A 24857-nucleotide genomic window follows, 5' to 3' on the forward strand; every position below is an offset into this window, starting at 1 on the left:
TCGGACGCTCAACCGACTGAGCCACCCAGGCGCCCCTGTAGTTCTCAGTTTTGAGGTTCTCTTAGGAGCCCTATATACTCTTAAAAACTGACAACCTAAAAGGCTTTTATTTATATAAGTTCTACCCATTTAGATTTATCATATTAGATTTAAAATATAAATGTTTTAAAGTATTTACTGATTCTTAAAAAAATACACCCCATTATATATAACAAAGAATATGAAAAATAATATTTTTAAAGTTAGTGACAGTATTATTTCACATTTTTGCAAATCTCAACATCTGTTTCAACTGAAAACTACTCGGTTCTCCTATTTCTACATTCAATCTGTTGCTTTATGTTTTTTTATCTGAAGAATATGAAGAAAAATCTGGCCTCACAAAAAATATGTAGTCATGAAAGGGGTATTTTAATAGCCTTTGAGATTGCATAATTAATAGATATTCTATGATGTAACATCAAAACCTCAGCAAGTGGTACTCGAAGGTTAGTTGTAATGTGGACTCTAAAACTGCAGCAAGAACTTTCTGTATCCCATTCCAGTAAAATGTATTTGTCCATCTTGCACTCTGAATGGATCTTTACCCAGGCAGAATTCTTTAACAGCGTGCATTGTTCATTTAGAAAATATTGGTTCACTGAGCTATGTAGACCTTTCAGACATAAATACATTTTACACAATCAAAACATCACATTTTTTAATATCACCACCAATCTCATCAGAAAAATCATGAACTATTTATATTTAGGAAGCTGTCAAACTCCTGATGGCAGATACAGGGTTTCTAAAATCCTCATTTTTTTTATTCCAAGCTCAAATTTTCTCATTGGCAATAAATACTGCCAGTTATTTCCCCTGAAGTAACATAAAACACTCACTTTACCAAAAAAAAAACAAAAAAAAACAAAAAAACAAAAAAAAAAAAGAAAGAAAGAAAAGAAAAGAAAAGTCAAATCCTCTAGTCTGAATAACCATAGTTTGCCTGTCAGTCATTCTATTAAGTATATGTGGTATACACAAAAGCAGAAGCTACCTCAGCTCTCAACTCAATGCTCCACTCATGCAGCCAAGGCACTTTGTGCATACTTCCCATTTCATCACACCAGTTTTCATCACAGAGAAGATTAAAAAGATAGTCATCATACAGAATATTAAAAGGGTTGAGATTTAATAAAATACATTTTGTAGTTGCACCAAGAAAAACCTTAGAGGACACTGGTTGATACTGTTTACCTCTAAGTGTGTGGCAGTGAAGAACACCATACACTGTGGTGCCCCTGCCTTAATCTGTCCTAAGGTCCTAATAGATTTACGGCTCTGCTCGTTGCTCTTGTACCATCAGTGTACATGTATGTCACAGTGGAAAGGGTATATTTTATCTTAGTCTTATTAAGAAAGCAGTTTGGTTCTCGTGAACCCTCTAAAGGGATCTCAAGGATCCTCGAAGTTACATGGATCACACTTTGAGCACTGCTGTTCTAGATGATTCACTGGGAATTTACAAGTTATCCAAACTTCCTGAATTTGTAGTTCACCATTGTTCTTCATTATTGTATACATTTCCTTCCTTCGTTTTCTTTCATTTGCTTTTCCCGCTTAGATCACAAATAAAGGTACGCCAATAAAAACTAAATGAGAAGTTATTTTGTGGACAATCATATAAAAATGGAATCCTTATTTTGAAATTCCAGATACTTGAGTCTTTTTTAAATTATCTTATTTTTAGAAATTTCACTATGCCCCAAAGTTATCGCTGTATTTTAAATGCTGCTGTTGATTTCAGTGAGAAGCTGTATACTCAGAATCAGTAAACATTTTGCCAGCAAGAAATAAATTTTCTATTGTAAAGTTAAACAGCTTACAGAAAGACACTGATAATTTGATAATTATCAAATTATATAACAAATCAGTTTATGTAAAAATAATAAAACAAATTATATATAAATCAAATTATATAAAAATAATTTTTAAAGATTATCACGTTCTATAGTTCTACGCCACACTTAAACTATTCACCCATCATGTAAAATAGAAGTTTGGTCATCATTTAAGTACAAATTACAGTTAAGATATAAATGCCATGTAGTAATAAAAATTAAAGGAGAGTACAGAATATAACAATTATCCTTACTTTGTCAGAGATAGTCTAATAAAAGCTGAATTATCTCTGTCATCTTCACTGTGGCCACTCTGATCCAAATCCATATTCTGAACAAATAAGCCAAACACAAGAGTACAGGAACAATGAACTCAATATTAAAGGTACCTTCATCCTGCTACAATGCTATTTCCTCAAATTCCAAAACCTTCCTAGTCCAAGAGCAATGTTTTCCAAGTGTGTCAAATGCCTGTTTCAAATGCCTATAAATGAGAATACATTATAAAATACCTTATTTCATCAGTGTCTGGAACTTTTGTGTAAGGTAGAATGGCTCGAACACGCCTTCTATCTTCTACTGGCTAGAAATCATAACAAAAAAAAAAAAAAAAAAAGATTTACAATAGATAATCTCTTCATGTCAAAGTCAAATCAGGTTATGTCCACATAAAGTTAAAACCAACAAAAATCCACATTATGAACACCACAGGATCAGTCAAACTATTCTTTACTCAGGCTATAAATACCTAAAGCCTAGAAATGCTGGTCTTGTTTCTGTTGCTGCTTTTTTACAAATTCTTTTAACTGTATAACCAATGTTTGTATCAAGTAATAGGAGTAACCATTTAATTTTAAATGAACTACACAGAAAATATAAATTAACCTTTTTCTAATGAAGTAGAAGGCATTTCAGAATCTTATGGCAACTTCAGGATTAGCCCTATACAATCAGTGATTCCTCCTCATCCCTTTAAAAATATTTGTTAAGCTATCACCATACAGTATTATAAAAAAAAAAAAAAATTTAGAAACGTAAAGACAAAATTACAGAAAAATTATTTTATTTTTTTAAAGAAGGTGGCAGTTTTGCTAATACGACAGAATTAAAATTTAATATGGTATTTCTTGAATTATAATAAACACCATAAAAAACTGAACAAGAGCTAACCTCATTAGTAAAGTGAAGTAATAAATTTTTGAAAAATATTTTATTCAAGTTTTACTTGCCTCTGGTGGTGCAACTGGATAAAGCAATTTTTCTCCTTTAAGCAAACAGGAAACATGACTGTAATAACCTATTAGGTCTGACAGTGAAGAAAAACGTCTTCCACCAATGTAGTAATCGCCACACATAGCAATAATCCTATTTGTACAGGAAAAAAAAAAATACAGTATAAAAAAATCTTTAGAGCCAATGTGGAGACCAATTTCTAAATTTAGAAATTCTAAATCTCTAATTCTCATACTCCTTTATCTACATCCTGTTTTAAAGTATCACTTATTCATATTTTTACCAATGCAAATTTACTTGAGGTTATTTCTTCTAAAAACATGTATGTATATACTTGATACAAAATATTTATCTGACTTATAAACCCATTACATAATTTACTGCAATAAATATAAATCTAACTATAGATACCTCTGCTCACCTTTTATATTTAAAACTGAATAGCAATTTTAATAAGTTTTCTCTGGCTAAAAGTAGCTTTATATACTCTTCAAATATTTATAGAGAACTATTTACATTTATTTATAGAGAATTATAATAATTTCACATTCTATGTGTGGTATAAAGTACTTTGAAGACTCATTTTAAAATCTAAAAATTGGGGCGCCTGGGTGGCTCACTCAGTCAATATGTGAGATCAAGCCTAGAGTTGGGCTGTGCACTAACAGCCCAGAGCCTGCTTGGGATTCTCTCTCTACTCCTCTCTCTCTCACTCTTTCTCTCTCTCTGTTCTTCCCCTGTTCATGCTGTCACTGTCTCTCATAAATAAACTTAAAAATAAATAAATAGATAGATAAATAAATAAATAAATAAAATCTAAAAGTCAAGGGTATACAACCATTTTATCAGTTAATGGTATAGGCACTATATGACTTTTTTCCCAATGTCTGCCATAAAAATAAAATTAAAGACAATATAGGTACATATATTTATACAGACTTTGATATCTGTGCTTAAAAATCTGTATACCTTTAACTGACATGAATGATTACAAAGAATTTCAGAACAATGAAGTAAAATAAATTAAAGGGCACACACCTTGACTCTTTAAATACTGTTTCCTCAATGTGGTTACTCTGTATTTAAAAATATACTGTCCTTTATTTCTGCTTTACCAAAGTTTCTTTATAATTCTTTATACTTTAAAAGTGATAATTATATTTGAGATTAGCATAGTAATGCCCAGTAATCTGTTTTTAAACAAAAAATGCAAGCATTCAATAATATCTACTCTATAATCATCCGTTTCAATCACTTAACTGAAAACAAATCACTTTCCCATCATTTAAATATTGACGAATCATTCACTTTTATTAAAGCAAGTATATTTAAGAACACTACAGAAAAATCACTGTATTATACAGTCTCCCGAGAGAAATAAAGACTTACCTAAAATGGTTGACAACGTTTGTGTGGCTAAGGAATGAAAGTACAAAGGAGCCTGGCCTCCGATCACTCTCTCTTATAAGGTAGCTGCCGGACTTCCCTGCCTGCCTGAGGCGCTCTTCTGCTATAGTTCTGTCAAGTTTTCCATGATACCACCTAAAAGGAAAAAGGTGAGATTAGACTACAAATAGCAATCAGAACATTATTATTGGTAGTTGAAAAACATACTACTAGAGGTTTTAAATACCTACATGTAACTTAAACATTTACCTTTTACTATGAACCGGTTATTCCAATTTTAACTCCATTATTAACTTTCTGTCTCTCAAAAAAGTTCATTTATTCAGTTTTTAATTTGTTCTATAAGCTCAGGACTAATCATCTCACATACGAATCGCTTCCATTTCTGCCCATCTCTCTACCTCCAGGATTGTCTACCTGGTCAAGATACAAACACTTATTACAATCAAATCTTAATTCAGAAAAATAAGAGTAAGATGGACAAATGGTTAACAACTAATTTACTACCTCTCTATATACTGAGGAACCAAGATTTGATATAACAAGGCACACAGATCCAGTAAGAAAATTAAACTTTATTCCCTTTATGTCTGTGCCGTACAACAGGAAAACAGAATGATACTATCTAAAGACTACTACTCTAATTCCCCATTTCAACATGAAGCTGATTATTCCCCTTGTTCTTAAGATCATCTACTCCATAACCACACATCTGATCTTAATTCCTCAAATTTATTCAACAAACATGTGGAAAATAAATAACACCACTGTTCCTTTAACTTTCCTACTCTCAATTTAAATATATTCTACCTAACTATATTACCAGATAATCTAAACAAATGACTGCAGCATCATCCATGCTACCAATTTATGCCTATAAAAAAGTCTCAGGGACTGATATAAACACAAGAATACTTAGAAACATACTGGAATTTTCACATGGCCATGGTACAACCTTCGTACTTGTAATCTTATCTTGGACACTCAGAGGAAGACAATAAAACATTCACATCCCAGTGATACATTTAATATCTGGCCATAAGTCAACAGTCAAAACTATTATAGTCCTAGGACTGCTTTTGTAAACTTGCTATAATGAAAACTTACTGTTCTTGACTCATTAGTTTATATGAAAAAAAAAAATTCTCAAAAGAATTTTCAGTTTTCTTCTAAAAACCAACCCATTTAATTGAAGTCTGTACATAAAATTAAAATAAAACAATGAAAAAAATCATGGAGCTTCATTTTAACCTATTAGGAAAAAAAGCTGCTAGTTTAGAGGAGAAGGGAAAGACCAATCAACACTGCATTCTTCTATAATTCTAATCTTCTTTATCTTAGAGACTATCAATAAGTAAATTTAACTTTCAGCTTTTTTTTTTTTTAATCTAAAAAGTTTAGACTATTGATGATTAAAAGTTCCCTGAGGAGTTAAAATTTAACCATACATGATCAGGACAAAATTTATGTAGAAATTTATTTAGTTGTGAAAATACATGTAACATGTCCTTAGAATATGAAACTGGTACATTACCTAAAGCAGTGTAGCTATACCACAGAGCAGATTTATTCACTGAACAGACAAAAATTAAAAACAATTTTAAGGAAAATCCCTCTTTTATGTGTGTTACATTTGTGAAATTTCTCTTATGTTTTACCCAAAATATCAAGATTAAAAAGCTGTATTTAATCTTTCATCTTTGAACCCACCATGAGATGATACACAAGGCCATGAGGTGTCACACAATTACTAATTTATAATAAATACTTGAATAAAATCCTTTACTGATATATAAAAGATATATATGTTATCTTTAGTTTTTACCTCTATGCTGTCAGATTCTGGAATTAACACAGGTATTCAGTTTAAGACAGACATTACTCTAAATAAATAGCTTTGTTTCTTGAATATTACTAATTCCCTTTATGCCAAAAGCTCATTAAGCTTCAAATACATGATGTAAAACATGAATTTTTTTTTTTATTTGTAAATGAATAAACAAAATGGGTGAAGAAGAGTGGGAGATACAGACTTCCATTTATGGAATGAGCAAGGCACAGGAACAAAAATCACAGCATAATAGTCAATGATACTGTAATAGCAATGTATGATGACAGATGGTACCTACATTTGTAGTGAACATAGCATAATACATAAACTTGTCAAATCACTATGTTGTACACCTGAAAGTAATACAACATTGTGTGTCAACTATAGTAAAAAAAAACCTGTCAATTATTGATTATGATTACAAATTAGGTTATCCAGTAATAGGCTGGATGAGCACACATGTAGTTGAGTCTGATCCTTTTTTAAAAGTTTTGAAATTCCACTGTTAAAAATCTCTGGCTGTTCTACAAAAAAAAAAAAAAAAAAAAAAGAATTATCTTAATCAAAACTTAGACTTTCTTGAATTATCTTTATTATTTATTTCAAATTATCAAGGTGTATCATAACAATATTTTAAGTATATCTGCACAACAATTTTAAAGCTACTACTGAAACATAAAAACGACTTTAATTAAACTGTAAAAACCTGGAAGTCAAAAAAAATCAGTATCATACTAGGTAAAATAATAATTGTATTATAATTGCAGATAGCATCATGACATGTAGCTAAAACAAATATTTTATAAGTAGATCACAAATCCAGCGTGATAGGATTTGACTGAAACACTTCACAGAGTTATAGGACCTAAATTACTATATCTAATGAGCAATAGTCCTTGGGTCTTTAAAACAGTGTCTTTCAACCCCTTTTGAACCCAGGACCTTTTTGATAAACATAAAAATTTCACCTATCAGGAGATTCAGAATACTTAGGTTGGCAATTTCTCTCAGAGGATCATTTCAGATTCTATTTAACCCCAGGAGGAAAAAAAAAAAAAATGCTGAAAATACTTTAACTTCCTGAAATTTGTAGTAAAATTCATTTTATATAAAAAATAATGTGGAATATGGCTTCTCAAAACACACCCCCATACCAAAGATATGACACTCTCCTACAGGAGATATGTCCCTAGTAGACATTAGTTTAAGATTCAATTTAACAAAAATGCTACACTTCCTAACTGTACACATAGTTACAGTAACATTACAAGGAAATGAAAAAATCTCTTTAATCATCCCCACTATTCATTTACAATCAAAGTCTTGTACCTTGTTAAGAGTAGTTTTGCTGGTTGGTGACTGTTTTCAAAGAAGTTAAAAAAAAAAAACACCAAATACAAGAAATGCAACTGAGGCTAGAGTATCTCGAACACCTAAGTATTAACTGGTGTTGTATTGGATATGAGGATATTCTTTCTGAGTGTAACAGGAAATTACCAAGTATCTATGGGTGGCATTATCTAAGGTAAATTTATTACTGTGCTTATTACATTTATGTCAATTTTTACTCAGAGAATGTATGTGGCACAGAGTAATATTAATTTTAAAAGCATTTGTTAAATAAAGGAAGAAGTGTCAAATCATAAACCATAATGTTGGAAAAAATGTGACGAAAATTTCTTCTTTATTGTCCATAATAAGAAAGTTCTGATCTTTGAGGATTGCTAACTAGGTCTAAAAAGAATATGAAAATAATTTAGTATGACAGAGCTGAAAGAAGGATGGCTACACTGACGTTTCCTAAACGTCTTCAAAAGAGATGAAACCAAGTGGTGAGATGAAGACTTACCAGAAACGTCCATGACTAGGGTCAAGTCCAGCCTCTCCATTTTGCACCCCTTTACCATCATTTGTGAAATATGGAAAACAATCTCCATCTCAACCTTAGAATAAATTAAGTATTTGTCCTAAATTCCTCTAAAAATATATAAAAATGAAAAACTGCTACACAGGCTATAACTGCATAATGATTAAATAAAGACTGGAGCCATGGTGCTTCTGTTTGAATAGAACCTTTGACACCTGGCTGTACAAATATGGGCAAATGACTTAATTTCTGAGCCTCAGTTTTCTCCTCTATAAAAGGCATATAATAACAGTATCTACTTCATAGGAGGTTGGCTTGATATTATTGTTAAATGAATTAATACATATAAAACTATATATACATGTAAAAACTACAAGATTAATACAAATTTCATCAATGAAAATCTCAAATTTTAAGACTGTGGCATAATGGATGATTAGTCTGTAGATCACCTAAGCCCCAATTACCTTCCTATTTTCCAGTTTTGTTCACCTTCCAGCTAATTTTGGGTAGCGAAAAGAAGAAACCAATCTTTGTTTCTGCTAAAGTATCATCTTTAAGAGGAAATTTCTTTCCCCAAAATTCCTTTTCTGAACCATATACATTAAGTGGGACTGGAGGTGCCATTGTATTCATAAACTAGAAATTCTTCCATTTCTCCTGGCAACTCTGGAACAGCCTCAGATAGCTCCATTCTTTCTCAGGTGGATCTATTCTTTGGAGGGATGACAAAGCCAGTATGCATTTGATACTATGACTTAAATTTCCCTATTAATATAGCACTTTAATAGTAAAATATCTAATGTTCTCCTATTTAAAAGTAAATTACCCCTCTCTCTCTCTCTCTCTTTTTTTAAGGACGTAGGGAAAACAGGAAATTTAAAAAGTAAATATTTTTTTCTCAGCTAGCTTCGCAATTTTTTTGTTAAGAAATCTATTCTTTTTCCCAAGTTTTTATTTAAATTCCAGTTAGTTAACATATAGTGTAGTTTTTGTTTCAGGAGTAGAACTTAGTGATTCATCAGTTACACATAACACCCAGTGCTCAACACCACAAATGCCCTCCTTAATGCCCATCACCCATTTAACCCATTTCCCCCCCCCCCCCACCGCCACCTCCCCTCTGGCAATCATCAGTTTGTTCTCTATAGTTAAGAGTCTGTCTGTTGGTTTGATCTCTTCCCCCACCCCCATCCCCTGCCCTATGTTCATTTGTTTTGTTTCCTTTTTTTTTTTAATGTTTATTTTTGAGAGAGAGGGAGACAAAGCACACGCAGGGAGGGACAGAGAGAGAGGCAGACACAGAATCCAAAGCAGGCTCCAGGCTCTGAGCTGTCAGCACAGAGCCCAATGAGGGGCTCAAACTCACAAGCCATGAGATCATGACCTGGGCTGAAGTCAGACACTTAACTGACTGAGCTGCCCAGGTGCCCTGTTTGTTTCGTTTCTTAAAGTTGAGAAATGAACAGGCAGATACAGAGTCCCTTGATATCCTTTTATTAGAAACTACATAATCAGTTTATCCAAAATATCTAACACCCAAGATGATACTATATATTTAAAAAGTCAACCATAAAAGAGACAAGTTGGACAAGCTGCAGGAATTACTTTACCTTCAAATTTGGAATGACATGAATTATTTTTATAGACTCACGTTGTACACTGGAGGAGGACTTTTGAGGGGTCTTACAGGGGCCTTTGTGCTCTTTAGTTGGTCTCTCCTGACCAGGAAAAATAATACAATTTTCCTATGCAACGAGAAAACCAGCTGGTCTGAATATGGACACTTCATTCAAACTATACAGTTACTTAAAACTAACTTGACAAACCTAAATGGAAACTGTTTTACTACTAGAAAACAATTAAATAGTGTCACCATCAACAGACTTCCTTCTTCTAAAAAGGAAACTAAACTGAAGTTCCCAGATCACTTTTACTTTCCACTATGCTCTTCCTCTTAATTATATCACTGACAGGCACCAAGTTCTTACAGAGAAATACGTATGCAGATATCCAATTGCCAAGAAATCTCTTCTGTCACCTACATCACTTGGGATTCTGTGTTCCTGATCATACCACAAACTCCTAAAGTTTTTCTGTAATTCTCAAAGATGCTAATCAGATTTTCTTATACATGTTTTGTCCTTCCTAAAATTAAATCAGTTATTTCAAGATGGTAAGATACTAACAAAAAATTTGCTAAAACTAATATACATCTCCTAAAGCCCTCATATTTCCTTTCAACAGAATTCTTATAGTCACCAAGTCTGAGCTGATGAAGGAAAAGAAACCTACTTTTTAAAGTGAATGAGAAAGTAATTATGCTTTATACCAAGTGACTTTATTTGGTCTCTTTTTTCATATCACTATGCAGAGAGAGTAAAATTTGGTCATGAGTAAATTCATTTGAACAACCACTAGACGTAACAGGTTTAGTATACCTGCCCAGACTAAATGTATCACTTAAACTTGAGGGAAAATGTTTATGTATATGTTAGGTATATGTAATGTTTATCCTTATGTGCTAGGTATCTTGAGTATATTTGTGTTCAGGCAAATAACATGTGTGGGTGTATTTAGTTATATACCTCAAGCCAAATTAGCTCAAACCAAGGGCAGAAATTCTATTTCATTTTGCTCCAAGTACATACTTACAGGGTAAAAAGAGTTTTAATTCTTGGAACTATTTCTAAAGAAAAGCACTACCATGTGATCTACTCATCCAAAAATTCAGTCTGCTGAACAACTAACATATGAAAGGTGGGTATCAACATAATGCTTACATAGACAAAAGTGTATATTAAAAGGCACTCAATCAAGATAGCCTCATTCTCATTACCCTTAACTCCCATCACCGTAGATAACAGACAAAGAAGAGTAGAAAAAGCCACACTGTCTCTAAAAATGTTCTGAACTAATCAAACATGTTTTAAGAGAGAGAGGGAGAGATAGAGAGAGAGAGAGAGAGAGAGAGAGAGAGAGAGAGAAGAGAAGAGAAGAGAAGAGAAGAGAAGAGAAGAGAAGAGGAGAGAAGAAAAAAGAAAGACAAGGAAAGGAGGAAGAAAACAAACATAAAAAGCACAATACCTAAAACCTACTAGTAGGAGGCTAACATCAATTCCTGCCTCCAAGCTCAATCAGTTATATCTATGTAATTTCATGCCTCAAAAACTCTCAATTCTTGCAGCTGAGTTTTTCTTAGAACCTTAACAACTATAGGGTCATAATGGTAGGAAAACAGGGCAAGGAAATAACTTGTGGCCCCCTGGTCCAATACCTTGAGGCAACATAGTTGTAAACCACCTTAAAGCAATCCTTTATGTAAAAGGAAACATTGTTTCTCCAATTTTCACAATGTTCAGTCTAAAACTTTGAAGGTAATGATTCAGTGGCTACCTATTGCAACTAAAACATTTCTTAACCTTTAAGATATATCTTTAAAATACTGAATCTGAAGGTTAAAAGCAAACTTTAGTCTAACATTGCCTTCTCCATCTCCAACAAACTATGGCCAAGCATTGTGCTACATGGGAGAACACCACCGAACACCATGACAGAGAAATTTATAATCTTGTGGAGAATATAGACAAACCAAGCAACTGATATCTGGTCCAGTAAGTACTAGAATATGTGGGCACGGAGTAAAACATCAGTGTTAGGATTTTAGTATACACTTCCGGAAAAAAAAAAAAAAAAAAAAAAACTGATGGTCAAATGGAAACTTAAAAGATGAGTAGCAACTGATTCAGAAAAAGCAAGAGACTGAGAAGGTGACAAAGATGTCACAGGCAGAGGGAAAAGTACAGGCCAAAAATGGTTATATAGAGATAGATATAAAAACAGGAGAATACTTCAAACTTTCAAAATATTCCTTACAAATCTAATTCTTATCAGAAAAAAAAAGGAAATAAATATATGCTTTCAAATTAGACTAGACTTAAACCTTACTTGCTGAACGTCTTTCAGTTCCTCAAACAGAAATGTATCTCAACATTTTAAAAGTTCAAGATTTCCTAAAATTTATTCTCTAATCTGGTGCCAGGGCACCTGGGTGGCTCAGTCAGTTAAGTGTCCAACTCTTAATCTCAGCTCAGGTCATGATCTCATGGTTGGTGAAACTACTAACAACAGCACAGAGCCTGCATGGGATTCTCTCTCCCTCTCTCTCTGCCCCTCTCCCTGTTCTCTCTCTCTTTCTAAATATAAATAAATAACCTTAAAAAAATCTTTATAATCTGGTCCCAGCAATAACCCTATGGGGGGCATTATACCATTATACCACAGCTCAAACCCCTATCTCCCAACCAAATTACGTTTATTCACTCAAGCATTTTTAAAGCACCTACTACATTGTAAGCACCTCTCTCTCTGCACTTTCTCAAGGAGTTTTTCCTATGTGACTTTAAAAAAAAAAGGGGGGGGGGTGGAAAGATTATGTAGCCAAAGGTCATTCCAGAAGCACTTCCCATGAATTTTTTTTTCCCTCAGAATTTTCTATTCTTTATTTGTTCTTACTCATGGAAATATCAGTCCTTCCATGCCAGCTCAAACTGTAACTACTATGAGAATGATTCCCAAATTCTTCTCACTAAAGCTCGTTTTCTTCCTAAGCATCAGGCCTAACAAGTACCTAAAATCTTCAACATAAGGTCAATACAGCCAAACCTAAAAAATTAGCAATAACCCTTACCAACACATATGCACAACCACACACACACCTCTTCCTCTTGCTTCTCTATACTGTTAATGGCACCAGCATCCTTCCTAACATTCAGACTCAAAACTTCAAAACCAACTTTGATTCCTTCCTATCACTCTAGCCATAAAACTAGTGCCAATCTGTAGATCACATCAACATCACTGGAGTTGCAATATACAAATTATTCTCCAGTTTTCCATTCCCTCCTTGAATACTCCAAGCCCTCTTTTCTTCTCACACTGTTCTTCCTACAACTGTGGGAAGATCCATCTTCCTGGTAGGCTCTTCCTAAACCATAGGCTTAATCATTTTACTCTAATAACTTAGAAGTCTACAAATGGCTATCCATTAGCAAATGAGGGACAAACTATTCAACATGGCATTCAAAGGCCACCACAAAAGGCTCCAGTCTATCTTTGAGAGAGAGATACAGAATTTAGAGAAAGTCAAAAAAGAAAAAGAGGTTTAAGTTTTGAAGTATGTTCATCATTATCAAACTTAAAATTTGTCTATTGCTTATCTAGAAATGAGAATTAGCTATCCGTTGACTTCTAAAAAGCTATTTTTTTCCACTCTGGTATCTTACATTTCTTCAAGTTCATTACGAAACCAAAAGGCCCTCAACAGCATAACCATAGTAACTATCTAAAGAAAGAACTGTTTTCCAGGTACCATGGCCAGAGCAATGATACATACCTTAGAGGGCGTTTGTTAAAGGCAGGACAGCAAGGCACAAGCTAATAATTATTCCTCATACTGGTTTTAAATTTATACCCTTTTAGCTTGTCTCTTCAAATAAATAGATCTGGTCTCAAGGCATTCTTGCACAAAGAAATTAAACATTAATAGCTCTCTGAAATCTATCCACAAAATGTCAGTTTAAAATGTATTAGCAGGACACCTGGATGGCTCAGTCAGTTGAGCAACCAATTTCGGATCAGGTCATGATCTCGAGGTTCACAGGTTCCGACCCATGTCAGATTCTGGACTGACGTTATCAGAGTCTGTAGGCTGCTTCGTATTCTGTGTCTCCCTCTCTCTCTCTGCCCCTCCCCCACGCTCGCTAGCATTCTCTCTCTCTCTCTCAAAAATAAACATTAAAAAAGGTTTTAGTAAAAAAAATAAAAATAAAATATATTACTTTGATAGATTTGAATGTCTACTATCCCAATTTTTGCTAAGTTTCAATGAATTACAAATAAATTACAAATAAATTATCTAAGAAGCTACAGATAATTTTGATTAAAATTCTGTATTTACATTAACAGAAATCAAAGGATCAACCTATTGATTTATTAAAATTAGGAGTTTGGGGGAGCACATGAATGGTTCAGTAGGTTGAACATCCAACTTCGGCTCAGGTCATGATCTCATGGTTCATGGATTTAAGCCTCACGTTGGGTTCTGTGCTGACGGCTCAGAGCCTGGAGCCTGCTTTGGATTCTGTGTATCCTTCTCTCTCTGCCCCTCCCCTGCTCACACTTGTCTCTCTGTCTCTCAAAAAATAAGATAAACCATTAAAAAAAATTAGGTTTCCCCACCCCCCAGAGTGTATTTTATTTTGCATCAACACTGTTTCTCAAGCAAAACAAATAACCATAATTGCTGGTAAGTATTTAATTTGCTTCAGTACTCCTATATGAAAACTATGGAAAACAAGACTGTTTTTCTCAAGTTGTTTCTCACTTAATAATACATAAGGTACTATTTAATAGTACATAACATGTAATAATACCAGGAACAATTGGTCAATCCTTGGCCATATCAAGCATTCTAACATTAGATATCAAACAGTACTCTATACAGTTGGCTCTGAATAATCAGGGGTTAGGTGTACCAACCCCACACAATGGAAAATCTGCATATAACTTTTGACCCTCCCAATATTTAACTACTAATAGTTTACTTTTCAAGCCTTACTGATAACACAGCCAATTAAACAATATTTTGTATGTTGTGTGTATTCTATATTGTGTTCTTATAATAAAAAATGTTATTCAGAAAATCCTAGGGAAGAGAAAGAAACATTTACAGTACTATATGCTGTATTTATTGAAAAAATCCACATGTACGTTAATCTATGGAGCTCAAACATGTGTTGTTCAAGGGTCAACCAGAAAGTAAGTATACTTCTCTGAAAGTATGTTCTCTTAATATCCCTGAAGATAGCATACTTCATTGAAAACACTACATTTTTTAAAGGAAGCTTTTGCCTGTTAGCCATTAGTAAGAGACGCAACATGATTCTGTACTTATTTATGAACATGGTGTTCCAGCACCTGGGCCCCCCGAACACCTTTACTCTGAATTCTCACAATATCTGTTATCTACCAACTTACTGAAACTCAAAGATGCTGATTTGGAAGTCGCCTGTTCAGCAGCCATCCCATTCGGGGAAAAGACTCCCACGCCCTCTCTGGGAGGTCTTTCAACATCATGGTTTCTGGAGAAGCTTTCATTTAATTTGAAGGACATTCCAAGGTGAGTAACTGAACCAAAAAGAATCAAACTCTATGTTCAAATATTCTGTTCACACTGGAACTGAAAAAGAGTCAGTTCTCTGATAGCATAAACTATAGGATGCACGGTCAAAAAAAAAAAAAAAAAGGATTTGTGTGTGTTTGCTAAATTTCCCACCACTTGGAAGAGTGAGTTGACAGGGCAAAACAGAGGGAAATGTAGAGTCAGGATTGTATTCAAATCCCTGATTCCAGTTCTGAGATCCCAGGAACAAGCCTACTCTTCCCTTTGTTTGTCTGTTCATCTCATCCTTTTATTACCTCTAGACCAGCTTTTTGATCTCTAGATTCTTTCACATTTTTAAAAAAACTACTGGACCCAAACAAAATTTGTTTATGTGTGTTATATATACATCAATATTAGTTGTATTAGAAATGAAACTGAGAACATTATCTGAATACTCATACATGTTTCTACATTTAATTAGTGTCTGCTATTGCTGTGGTTCATAGTATATGCAGACCGTTACTTAATGAGGTTACTTATAAATTAGACGAATATAGTATCTAACCATGCCTATCAAGTGTTCTATACTCCACTCCATTAAAATCCATTGCTCTATCATTTACTCGTGAATATTTTGCAGCATCATGTAACAGTCACTTGCAATATTAGTTCACCGAGCTATGACAGTCTTCCAAGTTTCAACATATTTTATAATATCAAAACATCACATTCTTTATATCACCACTAGACAGAAGGTACACTTGAGGGTTGTGCAAAATATGCATGTCTGGCCCTTGCCTGGTTCCTGGGAGATAACCTCTAAGCCTCTGAAATATCCTGCCCAAAAAGAGTGTCTTTGTTTACTGAGAACCCTGGGCCACGCTAGATATTTATGATAACAATGTGATTTATGGTGTGGACCCTGGTCCATATAGTATCACTTTGGCTTCTGGAATTAAATGGATGGAGTAACTAAGGTCAGCCACAGTGGGGCTCCAGACCTATAGAATCAACCCTTAATAAAAATTCTGGACACCAAGACTCAGGTGAGCTTTCCTGAGTGACTGGTGGTGTCACACACTGCTGTTGGGAGAATTAAGCACTGTCTATCCGACTCCAGTGGAACGGGACAACTAGAAGCCTACATCTAGTCTCTTCTGGACTCTGACCTTTACACTTTCTTCCTTAGCTGACTTTAACGTGTATCCTTTTGCTATAATAAATGGTTACTATGAGTTTAACAGCTTTGCTGAGTTCTGTTAGTCCTTTAAGAAAATCACTAAACCTGAGGTTTTAGGGACCTCAAACAACCACCATCAAGATCATCATAAAAATCATTAAGTATGTGCAAAATTCTCAAACTCACAGATACAAGATTCTGAAAATTCTAATTTTTACTTAAAAGCTCAAATTTTGCTTGAAAGAACCAAATATTTCCAGTTATTTTCCTTAAAGTGACAGACTCACTTTGTTCTTTTTCAAGAAAACATCTGTTAAGTGCTCAATTCTGAATTACCATAGTTTGTTGTCCTTTATAATAAAAATAGGATGTCATAAAGGCAGCAGGTAGTTCAGCTCTCAACTCAAATAATCACACACTGCTTCTCCTTAAGACAATGTACTTAGAAATACAGTATTACATATATTTTCAATTTCACAACACAAAATATTAAAAAAACATACATGCAAAGACTGCAACTTAATAATTTTTACTGCTACATTAAGCCATTCTTATTTTTTTTTCCTAATGTTTATTTATTTTTGAGAGAGAGACACAGTGCAAGTTGGGGGGCGGGCAGAAGGAGGGAGATAGAATCTGAAGCAGGCTTCCAGGCTCTGAGCTGTTAGCACAGAGCCCAACTCAGGGCTCAAACTCACAAACCTAAACTCACGAACCAGGAGATCATGACCTGAGCAAAAGTTGGACACTTAACTGACTGAGCCACCCAGGTACCCCTACATTAAACCATTCTTTTTTTTTTTTAACTTATTTTTTATTTTTTTAAATTTACATCCAAATTAGCATATAGTACAACAATTGTTTCAGGAGTAGATTCCTTAGTGCCCCTTACCCATTTAGCCCATTCCCCCTCCCACAACCCCCCAGTAACCCTCAGTTTGTTCGCCATATTTACGAGTCTCTTCTGTTTTGTCCACCTCCCTGTTTTTATATAATTTTTGTTTCTCTTCCCTTATGTTCATATATTTTGCCTCTTAAAGTCATATGAGTGAAGTCATATGATTTTTTGTCTTTCTCTAATTTCACTTAGCATAATACCCTCCAGTTCCATCCATGCAGTTGCAAATGGCAAGATTTCATTCTTTTTGATTGCCGAGTAATACTCCATTGTATGTATATACCACATCTTCTTTATCCATTCACCCATCGATGGACATTTGGGCTCTTTCCATACTTTGGCTATTGTTGATAGTGCTGCTGTAAACATGGGGGTGCATGTGTCCCTTTGAAACAGCACACCTGTAGCCCTTGGATAAATGCCTAGTAGTGAAATTGCTGGGTCATAGGGTACTTCTATTTTTTGTTTTTTGAGGAACCTCCATACTGTTTTCCAGAGTGGCTGCACCAGCTTACATTCCCATACATTAAACCATTCTTAATTGAAACCAGTTTTGTTTATTTGGCCAAAATACAGCAGTGACAAATACAATGACTAATGGTACAGTCTGGTGCCACTACATCAATTTACACTGACGTACCAGAAATTTTACCTCACATTGCTCTGCACTGCACCATCAGTGCAAATGTGTCAACAAAGTGGAAATAATGGCTTAGTGTTATGAAAACCATTTTAACTTTACAGATCTCTTGAAAGGGTCTCAAGGAACCCTAGGGTTCAGAACCAACACCTCATCAAAGCAGACTAGAAGAAGCCATCAATTCCAGGGAAGCTATTCCAACCTCTTTCCTCAACAACCGCAGCTGTTCTATAGAAGACAAGGTCATCACCAGTATAACTACAATTTTAATTACTTTCTATTTCCTTATGCCAAGCCCACTCAGTCTCCATTAGTTATGAACATTTGGTTCATTGTTTTTAAATAAGATCAGCTCCATTATCAAGTACCCTATTTCCAAATAATTTATTTATTCAAACATTATTACATTTTACTGATACATTTAAGATGTTTTAACTTCCTAGCTTTGACATCTTTCTTCTGGTTACTAATATTTTGATGATCAACTCTATTCTCTCTAGATTAATTTTTCTTTAGTTGAATAACAGGCTTAGAGAATTCTTTGAAATTCTTTTAAAATTCCTGTTTCTACTTAATGGTTTGCTATGTTCCTTACCTTTAACATACTTTCAGCAATTCTTCAGTTAATCTTACAGATAACTCTTAAGTTCTGCACAGAGAAATGAACTTCAAGCCAGCCAACTAAAATCTAATTGATCTTCAAAATCGATAAACTCCTTGACATTACTTGACACAGCCAACAACATAAGTCTTTCCTCTAGTCAAAACATCACATACACCTGCTTCTTCTTCTCTCCCCCCTTCCCTCCCCCGCTAAAATTTTCTCTCCAGGTACCCAACCAGCCACATATCTTTCAACTACTATGCACACATCAATTCCAGAGAAGGCCTCATCACATTAAAAATGTAATTATATAATGGAAGGCACAGCACAAAAAGTATTCCATAAATAGTCCTACAACAATCAATTGGATGCTTGGAAATAGTCAACTTAGATTGTAAAATAATACCAAATTAAACGCCAGATAAATTATTTAAAAAATGAAACTATAAAAACTATAGTTTTATATATAAATTTAGATAGATGGCAATCTATATTCAAAGAAGCCAAAAAAGAAAAAAATATACACAAAGATGATTGAGATTTTACATCATAATGATTCTGTTAATATAAAAGTAAAGCAAAATATTAAATGCACATATTTGTTCACATAACAAACAAGGATCATCACAGTAGCTGTGTACAATATTATGATTACATAAGACAGAATTATTTAATGGCTAGAGATCTGACTAAATAAATTAGACACATCCAATTGAAAATTACATTGCTACTTAAAAGAATACACAAAAAAATCTCCTCAATGACTCCTATTCAGACCACCCTATTTAAAATTACATCTTCCCTGGTACACATGGGTAGCTCAGTCTGTTAAGCTTTCAATTTAGGCTCAGGTCATGACCTCGCAGTTTGTGAGTTTGAGCCCCGGGTCTGGCTCTGTGCTCACAGCTCAGAGACTGGAGCTGGCTTCGAATTCCCTGTCTCCCCTTCTCTCTGCCCCTCCCATGCTCACATTCTGTCTCTGTTTCTCAAAAATAAAGAAACGTTAAAAAAAATTTTTTTAATTACACCTTCCCTTCTAACATCAGCAATACCACTTTATCCTGACCAACTTTTCCCTCTTTTTTTTTTTGTCTTAGCACTATTACATCTAACATTTTGCACAACTTATTTATTAGATTTATTATCTTCCTACTTCTAGCAAAATGTAACCTCCAAAGGGGAAGCTATCTTCATGTTTGTTTATTTATCCCAAAGCATTTAGAACAGTGGCTGGTAAAAGGCAGGTTCTAAAAAATGTATCTGTTAAATAAATAAATATATTTAAAAAGTGGTAAACAGTTGACCTTAGAAACCATAATGAGAGAATTGACAGCCAGTAGTAGAATAATTTTATCCCTTATTTATTTACATTTGTTTTCACTGAAGTTTAGTTGATACACTGGAGGTGTACAGAATAGTAATTCAACTATACATTATGCTATGCTCACCACAGATGTAGCTACCACCTGTCACCATCCAATGCTATCATAATACCGCTGACTATATTCCCTATGCTGTACCTTTCATCCCCCCTGACTTACTGATTCCATAACTGGAAGCCTCCATTTCCACTCCACTTCACCCATTTGCCCATACTCCCACCCACTGCCCCTCTGGCAACTACCACTTTTTTCTCTTTATTTATGGGTCTGCTTTTTTTTATATGTATTTTGTTTTTGAGATTCCACTTATCAGTGAAATCAAATGGTATTTGTCTTTCTCTATACATATTTTTCTTATACACATAGCATTTTCCCCCACATAACAAATATAAATTGCCTACTGGAAAACTTAATCTTAACACTCATTAACAATCACATATATGTTATATATATATATATATATATATATATATATATATGTATATATATATATATATGTATATATTTATGAGCAAACATATATACATAAATAATAGCAATGGTTACTAATAAGATAATAAAACAAAGGAGGTATGAGGGAGCAGAGACTTTTTCCTGTATTATTTGGTTTTTGTTTATTTCACAAGAAGTATTCATGCAATACTTATAACATTGCTTACAGCAGAATAAGCAAATAAAATACAAGAAAAAGAAAAAAAGAAGTTTGTCCATTTGAAATCATCCCAGAGTTCCTGAGGCAGTTACAATGTCAGGAGCCCAAATTTCACAGGAAGAAGAACGCCATCAGCAGCCACACTTTTTCCCTCAGAGTATTTCCCAACTGTGGTCACAAAGAGGCTGAGAAAACAAGCAAACAACCCAGGTCTTCTGCCTGGGTCCTACTGGAAGGAAAAGAATCCAGCAGAGCTTTTGATGGTCTCACAAAGCTGGTAAAACACATATGAGAGCAAAGAGCCAGGATTCCTATCATAGAGGAGAGACAGAGGAACTGAAGGATAAACTGAACTAATTCCCCTCTAAAGATAATTACTAAATTCTGAAGCTAGAAGAAATCTAGCAAAGACTCTGCATAGCAAAATGCAGTATTTAAAATGTTGTGATTAAAGTGATTAGACTGCATTCTATCTGTTTAGCAGAAGAAAGGGTGAGCAAATTGCCACTCAGATTCCCTATAAAATGTTAACATGTCCTGCATTTAATTAAAAATTAACGGCACACGCTGAGACAGAACCCAATAGAAAACAAACAAAAAACAACAAAAACAAATATAAAACTTCAAACACAAAGCAAAATCTGTTTCTTAGATTAATAAGATCAACAGACTCTAGAAGAACTGATCAAAAGAAAAAAAAAAGCCACAAATTACCAATTTCAGACCCACAGGTAAATAAATCTGAAATTAACAGAGACTGTAGCGACTCAAGAAAATATAGGAAAAGACAAAATAAATAAAAAGGTGGAATTTAACCATAAAATTGGTAAGATTAAAAAGCAAATTAACAAAATTAAGAACTACATACAAGATCAACATCACATTAGGCATATTTTTAAGACGCTAATAAATGAGTAGCTTACAGAGAAAATGTCCTTATTGAACCACAAAAAGAGGGGGTTCCTGGGTGGCTCAGTTACTTAATCCATCCAACTCTTGATTTCAGCTCAGGACATGATCTCACGTTTGGTGGGTTTGAGCCCCCGCCTCTGACTCTGCACTGACAGTTCAGAAGCTGCTTTGGGATTCTCTCTCTCCCTCTCTGCCCCTCCTGTGCACACTCTCTGTCTCTCTCAAAATAAATAAATAAATAAAAACTAAAAAAAAAAAATAAACAAACTTATGAAGCATAAAAAGAATAGAGGAATAGAAAATACAGAACAGAGCATAAAAGATGAGTGGGACAGAATTTTTTTTTTTTTTTTAAAGTGATTAACATGCATGTGGAGTCTCTGAGGAGTGAAAGAGAATGGAACAAATGCAAAATCTGAAGAGAAAATGGCCAGGAATTTTTCAAACCCAAGGAAAGATATCAACCCAAATATTCAAGCAGCTCAGTATACCTCAAAAACGGAAGGAAGAAAGGAAGGAAGGAAGGAAGGAAGGAAGGAAGGAAGGCAGGCAGGCATGGAGGAAGGAAAGGAGGGAGGCCGGCCAAGCCCTGTCACATATAGGCACATCATAATAAAGATACTACAAAACAAAGACTACATTTTAAGAGCAGTCAGAAGAAAAATGCATTATCTTCAAAGAAATAACAATAAAATCTTTGCTGACTTTTCAAGAGAAATACTTGAAGGACGACAGAATGAAATTATCTTCACATAGGAAAATAACTGCAATCCTAGAATTTTATGCCCCAAAATAATATTTTGCTTCAAAAGCAAAAACAAACATATTTTCAGATAAACAGAAAGTAAATATTTTGACAGATGTTTACCAAAAGAAATACTAAAAGTTCTATAGGCAAAAAAAGAAAAAGAAAAAAAGAAAGAAAAAGAAAAAAGCAAGAAAAAAAAGTTCCCACAGAAAAACCTGGAAATGCAGTATAAAGAGGGTAAATTTAAATAAACATTGACCATATAAACCAATAATTTCTACTAAATATTAAACCATGTGTACAATGAAAATTCAGGACAACAGTTCAAAAGTGAAGGAGTTTAAGTAGAGTTCAAGTGTTCTAAGTTCTTAGCATTGTTAGGGAAGTGGTAAAAGTAAATATTTTCAGTACACTTCAGTAAGTCAATATGTGTTGTAATCACTAAGGCAACCACTCAAAGATCAAGATTGTCAGAATGGATAAAAAATAAAACACACTATGAGAGATACATCTTAAATAAAAGAACACAAAAAGGTCAAGACTAAAAGTAAAGAAAAGGTTATACCATGCTAGCACTAATCAAAAAAAAAAAAAAAAGTGCCAGCCAAACTAGATTTTTGTTATTAGAGATAGTCAGGGCATTTATAATAATAAAGAGACCAATTCACCAGGAATTTAAGCTAAGATAACAATGCATAAGCACCCAAAAACAAAACAACAAAATATACACCACTGTAGGTTGGGAACTTTGCACAAACTTCCCTATTTTAATAAATGATAAAAGAAGTAAATGAAGGGGAAAAAATCAGTAAATACAAAGATATGACCAAGATCCATAAGTATAATCGAATGCCCTATACAAAACTGCATTGAGTAACAAAATAATATATATTCCTTTCAAATTAACATGGTACATTTATCAAAACTGCCACAGGCTGAATCAAGAAAAAAAAAAAAAGCCTCATTTCAAACGACTGAAATCAAACTATGTTTTCTGGCCTCAGTGGAATTAGTCAAATAATCACTAAACTAAATCAACAAATAAAAAACAAAACCTATTAACAACTATTTGGAAATTAAGCAACTATAAGGAAATTAACTCTTGAATCAAAGAAGAAATCACAATGGAAAACCAAGTATTTAAATGAATGATAATGAAGAAAGGACATATAAAAGTTATGAGTAACACGCAGCTGAAGCTATACTTGGAGCGAAATATGTGACCTTAAATGCTTAAGAAAATGAACAATAATTATTTAAGTATCTACCTCACAAAACTAGCTAAAGAATGAAAAGTTGTATGTGAAAAAAGGCAAAAAAACAAAGTAGAAAAGAACAGAATAAAATCAAAACAAAGACACAACATAAAACTTCAGAAGAAAAATCAAAAGTTGATTTTTGAAAAGATAAATAAAACTCAGGATTTTACAAGACAGAAGAAAAAAGTCATAAACTGTCAATTTCAATAATAAAAAGGAAAATTTTCTGTAGGTCCGACAGAGAAACTAGTTATGCAATCATTTATCAAAATTTACTGCAAAGATAAAGTAAATGAAAGGGAAAGAACTGAGATGTAACAGACTGACTCATAGACTGCTGTTAATTTATGACAATGATAAACCTGAAAAAGATTTTTGTTTTTAAAATGCTGCTGGGTCAACAGGATATGCATATATAGAAAAACACAGACATACACAAAATCAACTCCATATGCATGTTACATCTTAAAGTGAAATACAGGGTGGCTCAGTTGGTTGAGCATCCAACTCTTGGTTTCAGCTCAAGTCATGATCTCACAGTTTGGTGGGTTTGAGTCCCACATCAGGCTCTGCACTGTCAGTGCGGAACCTGCTTAAGATTCCCTCCCTCTCCCTCCCTCCCTCCATCCATCTCTCTCTCTCTCTCTCTCTCTCTCTCTCTCTCTGCCCCTCCCCAACTCATGCTGTTTATGTCTCCCTCAAATAAAGAAATAAACTTAAAAAAAAAAAAAGTGAAGGTGTACCTGGGTGGCTCAGTCAGTTAAGTGTTCAACTTTTAGCTCAGGTCATGATCTCCAAATTCACGAGTTCGAGCCCTGCTGACAGCTCTGAGCCTGGAATCTGCTTCAGATTCTGTGCCTCCCTCTCTCTCTGTTCCTCCCTTGTTTGCTCTCTCTCTCTCTCTCTCAAAAACATTTTAATTTTTTTTTTAAAAAGTGAAAAATTAAACAATAAAGCTTCTAGAAAAAAGATAGGCAAATATATTCATGCCCTTAGGACAGGCAAAGATTTCTTAAATGTGACCAAAAAAAATACCAAAAAAATCAAAAACAACCCACCACCAATTATAAAGGAAAAAAATTGACATACACAAATCCATATAAATTTTAACAACTTCTGTCATTAAAGGTGGCATTAAGATGGTAAAGATGTGGGGCGCCTGGGTGACTCAGCCGCTTGGTGTCTGACTTCAGCTCAGT

The 24857-nt window shown here is 34.0% G+C and overlaps 1 protein-coding gene across 2 annotated transcripts in view; it reads right to left on the reverse strand.

The window, feature by feature from the left end:
- RASA1 (RAS p21 protein activator 1) overlaps window positions 1-24857 on the reverse strand; it is a 115357-nt gene that overhangs the window by 58198 nt on the left and 32302 nt on the right. The window contains exons 2-4 of one of the 2 annotated variants that reach the window (XM_058727674.1): window positions 4503-4655; window positions 3106-3245; window positions 2393-2459 (exon numbers count right to left, since the gene is read on the reverse strand). In XM_058727674.1, coding sequence (XP_058583657.1) covers window positions 2393-2459; window positions 3106-3245; window positions 4503-4655 — 360 coding nt within the window. Of the gene's footprint in view, window positions 1-2392; window positions 2464-3105; window positions 3246-4502; window positions 4656-24857 lie in introns of both variants that reach the window. The other variant, XM_058727667.1, reaches the window with a different exon arrangement.

The sequence above is a fragment of the Neofelis nebulosa genome, chromosome 1 (assembly GCF_028018385.1).
Source record: "Neofelis nebulosa isolate mNeoNeb1 chromosome 1, mNeoNeb1.pri, whole genome shotgun sequence".
In the NCBI taxonomy this organism is placed as follows: domain Eukaryota; kingdom Metazoa; phylum Chordata; class Mammalia; order Carnivora; family Felidae; genus Neofelis; species Neofelis nebulosa.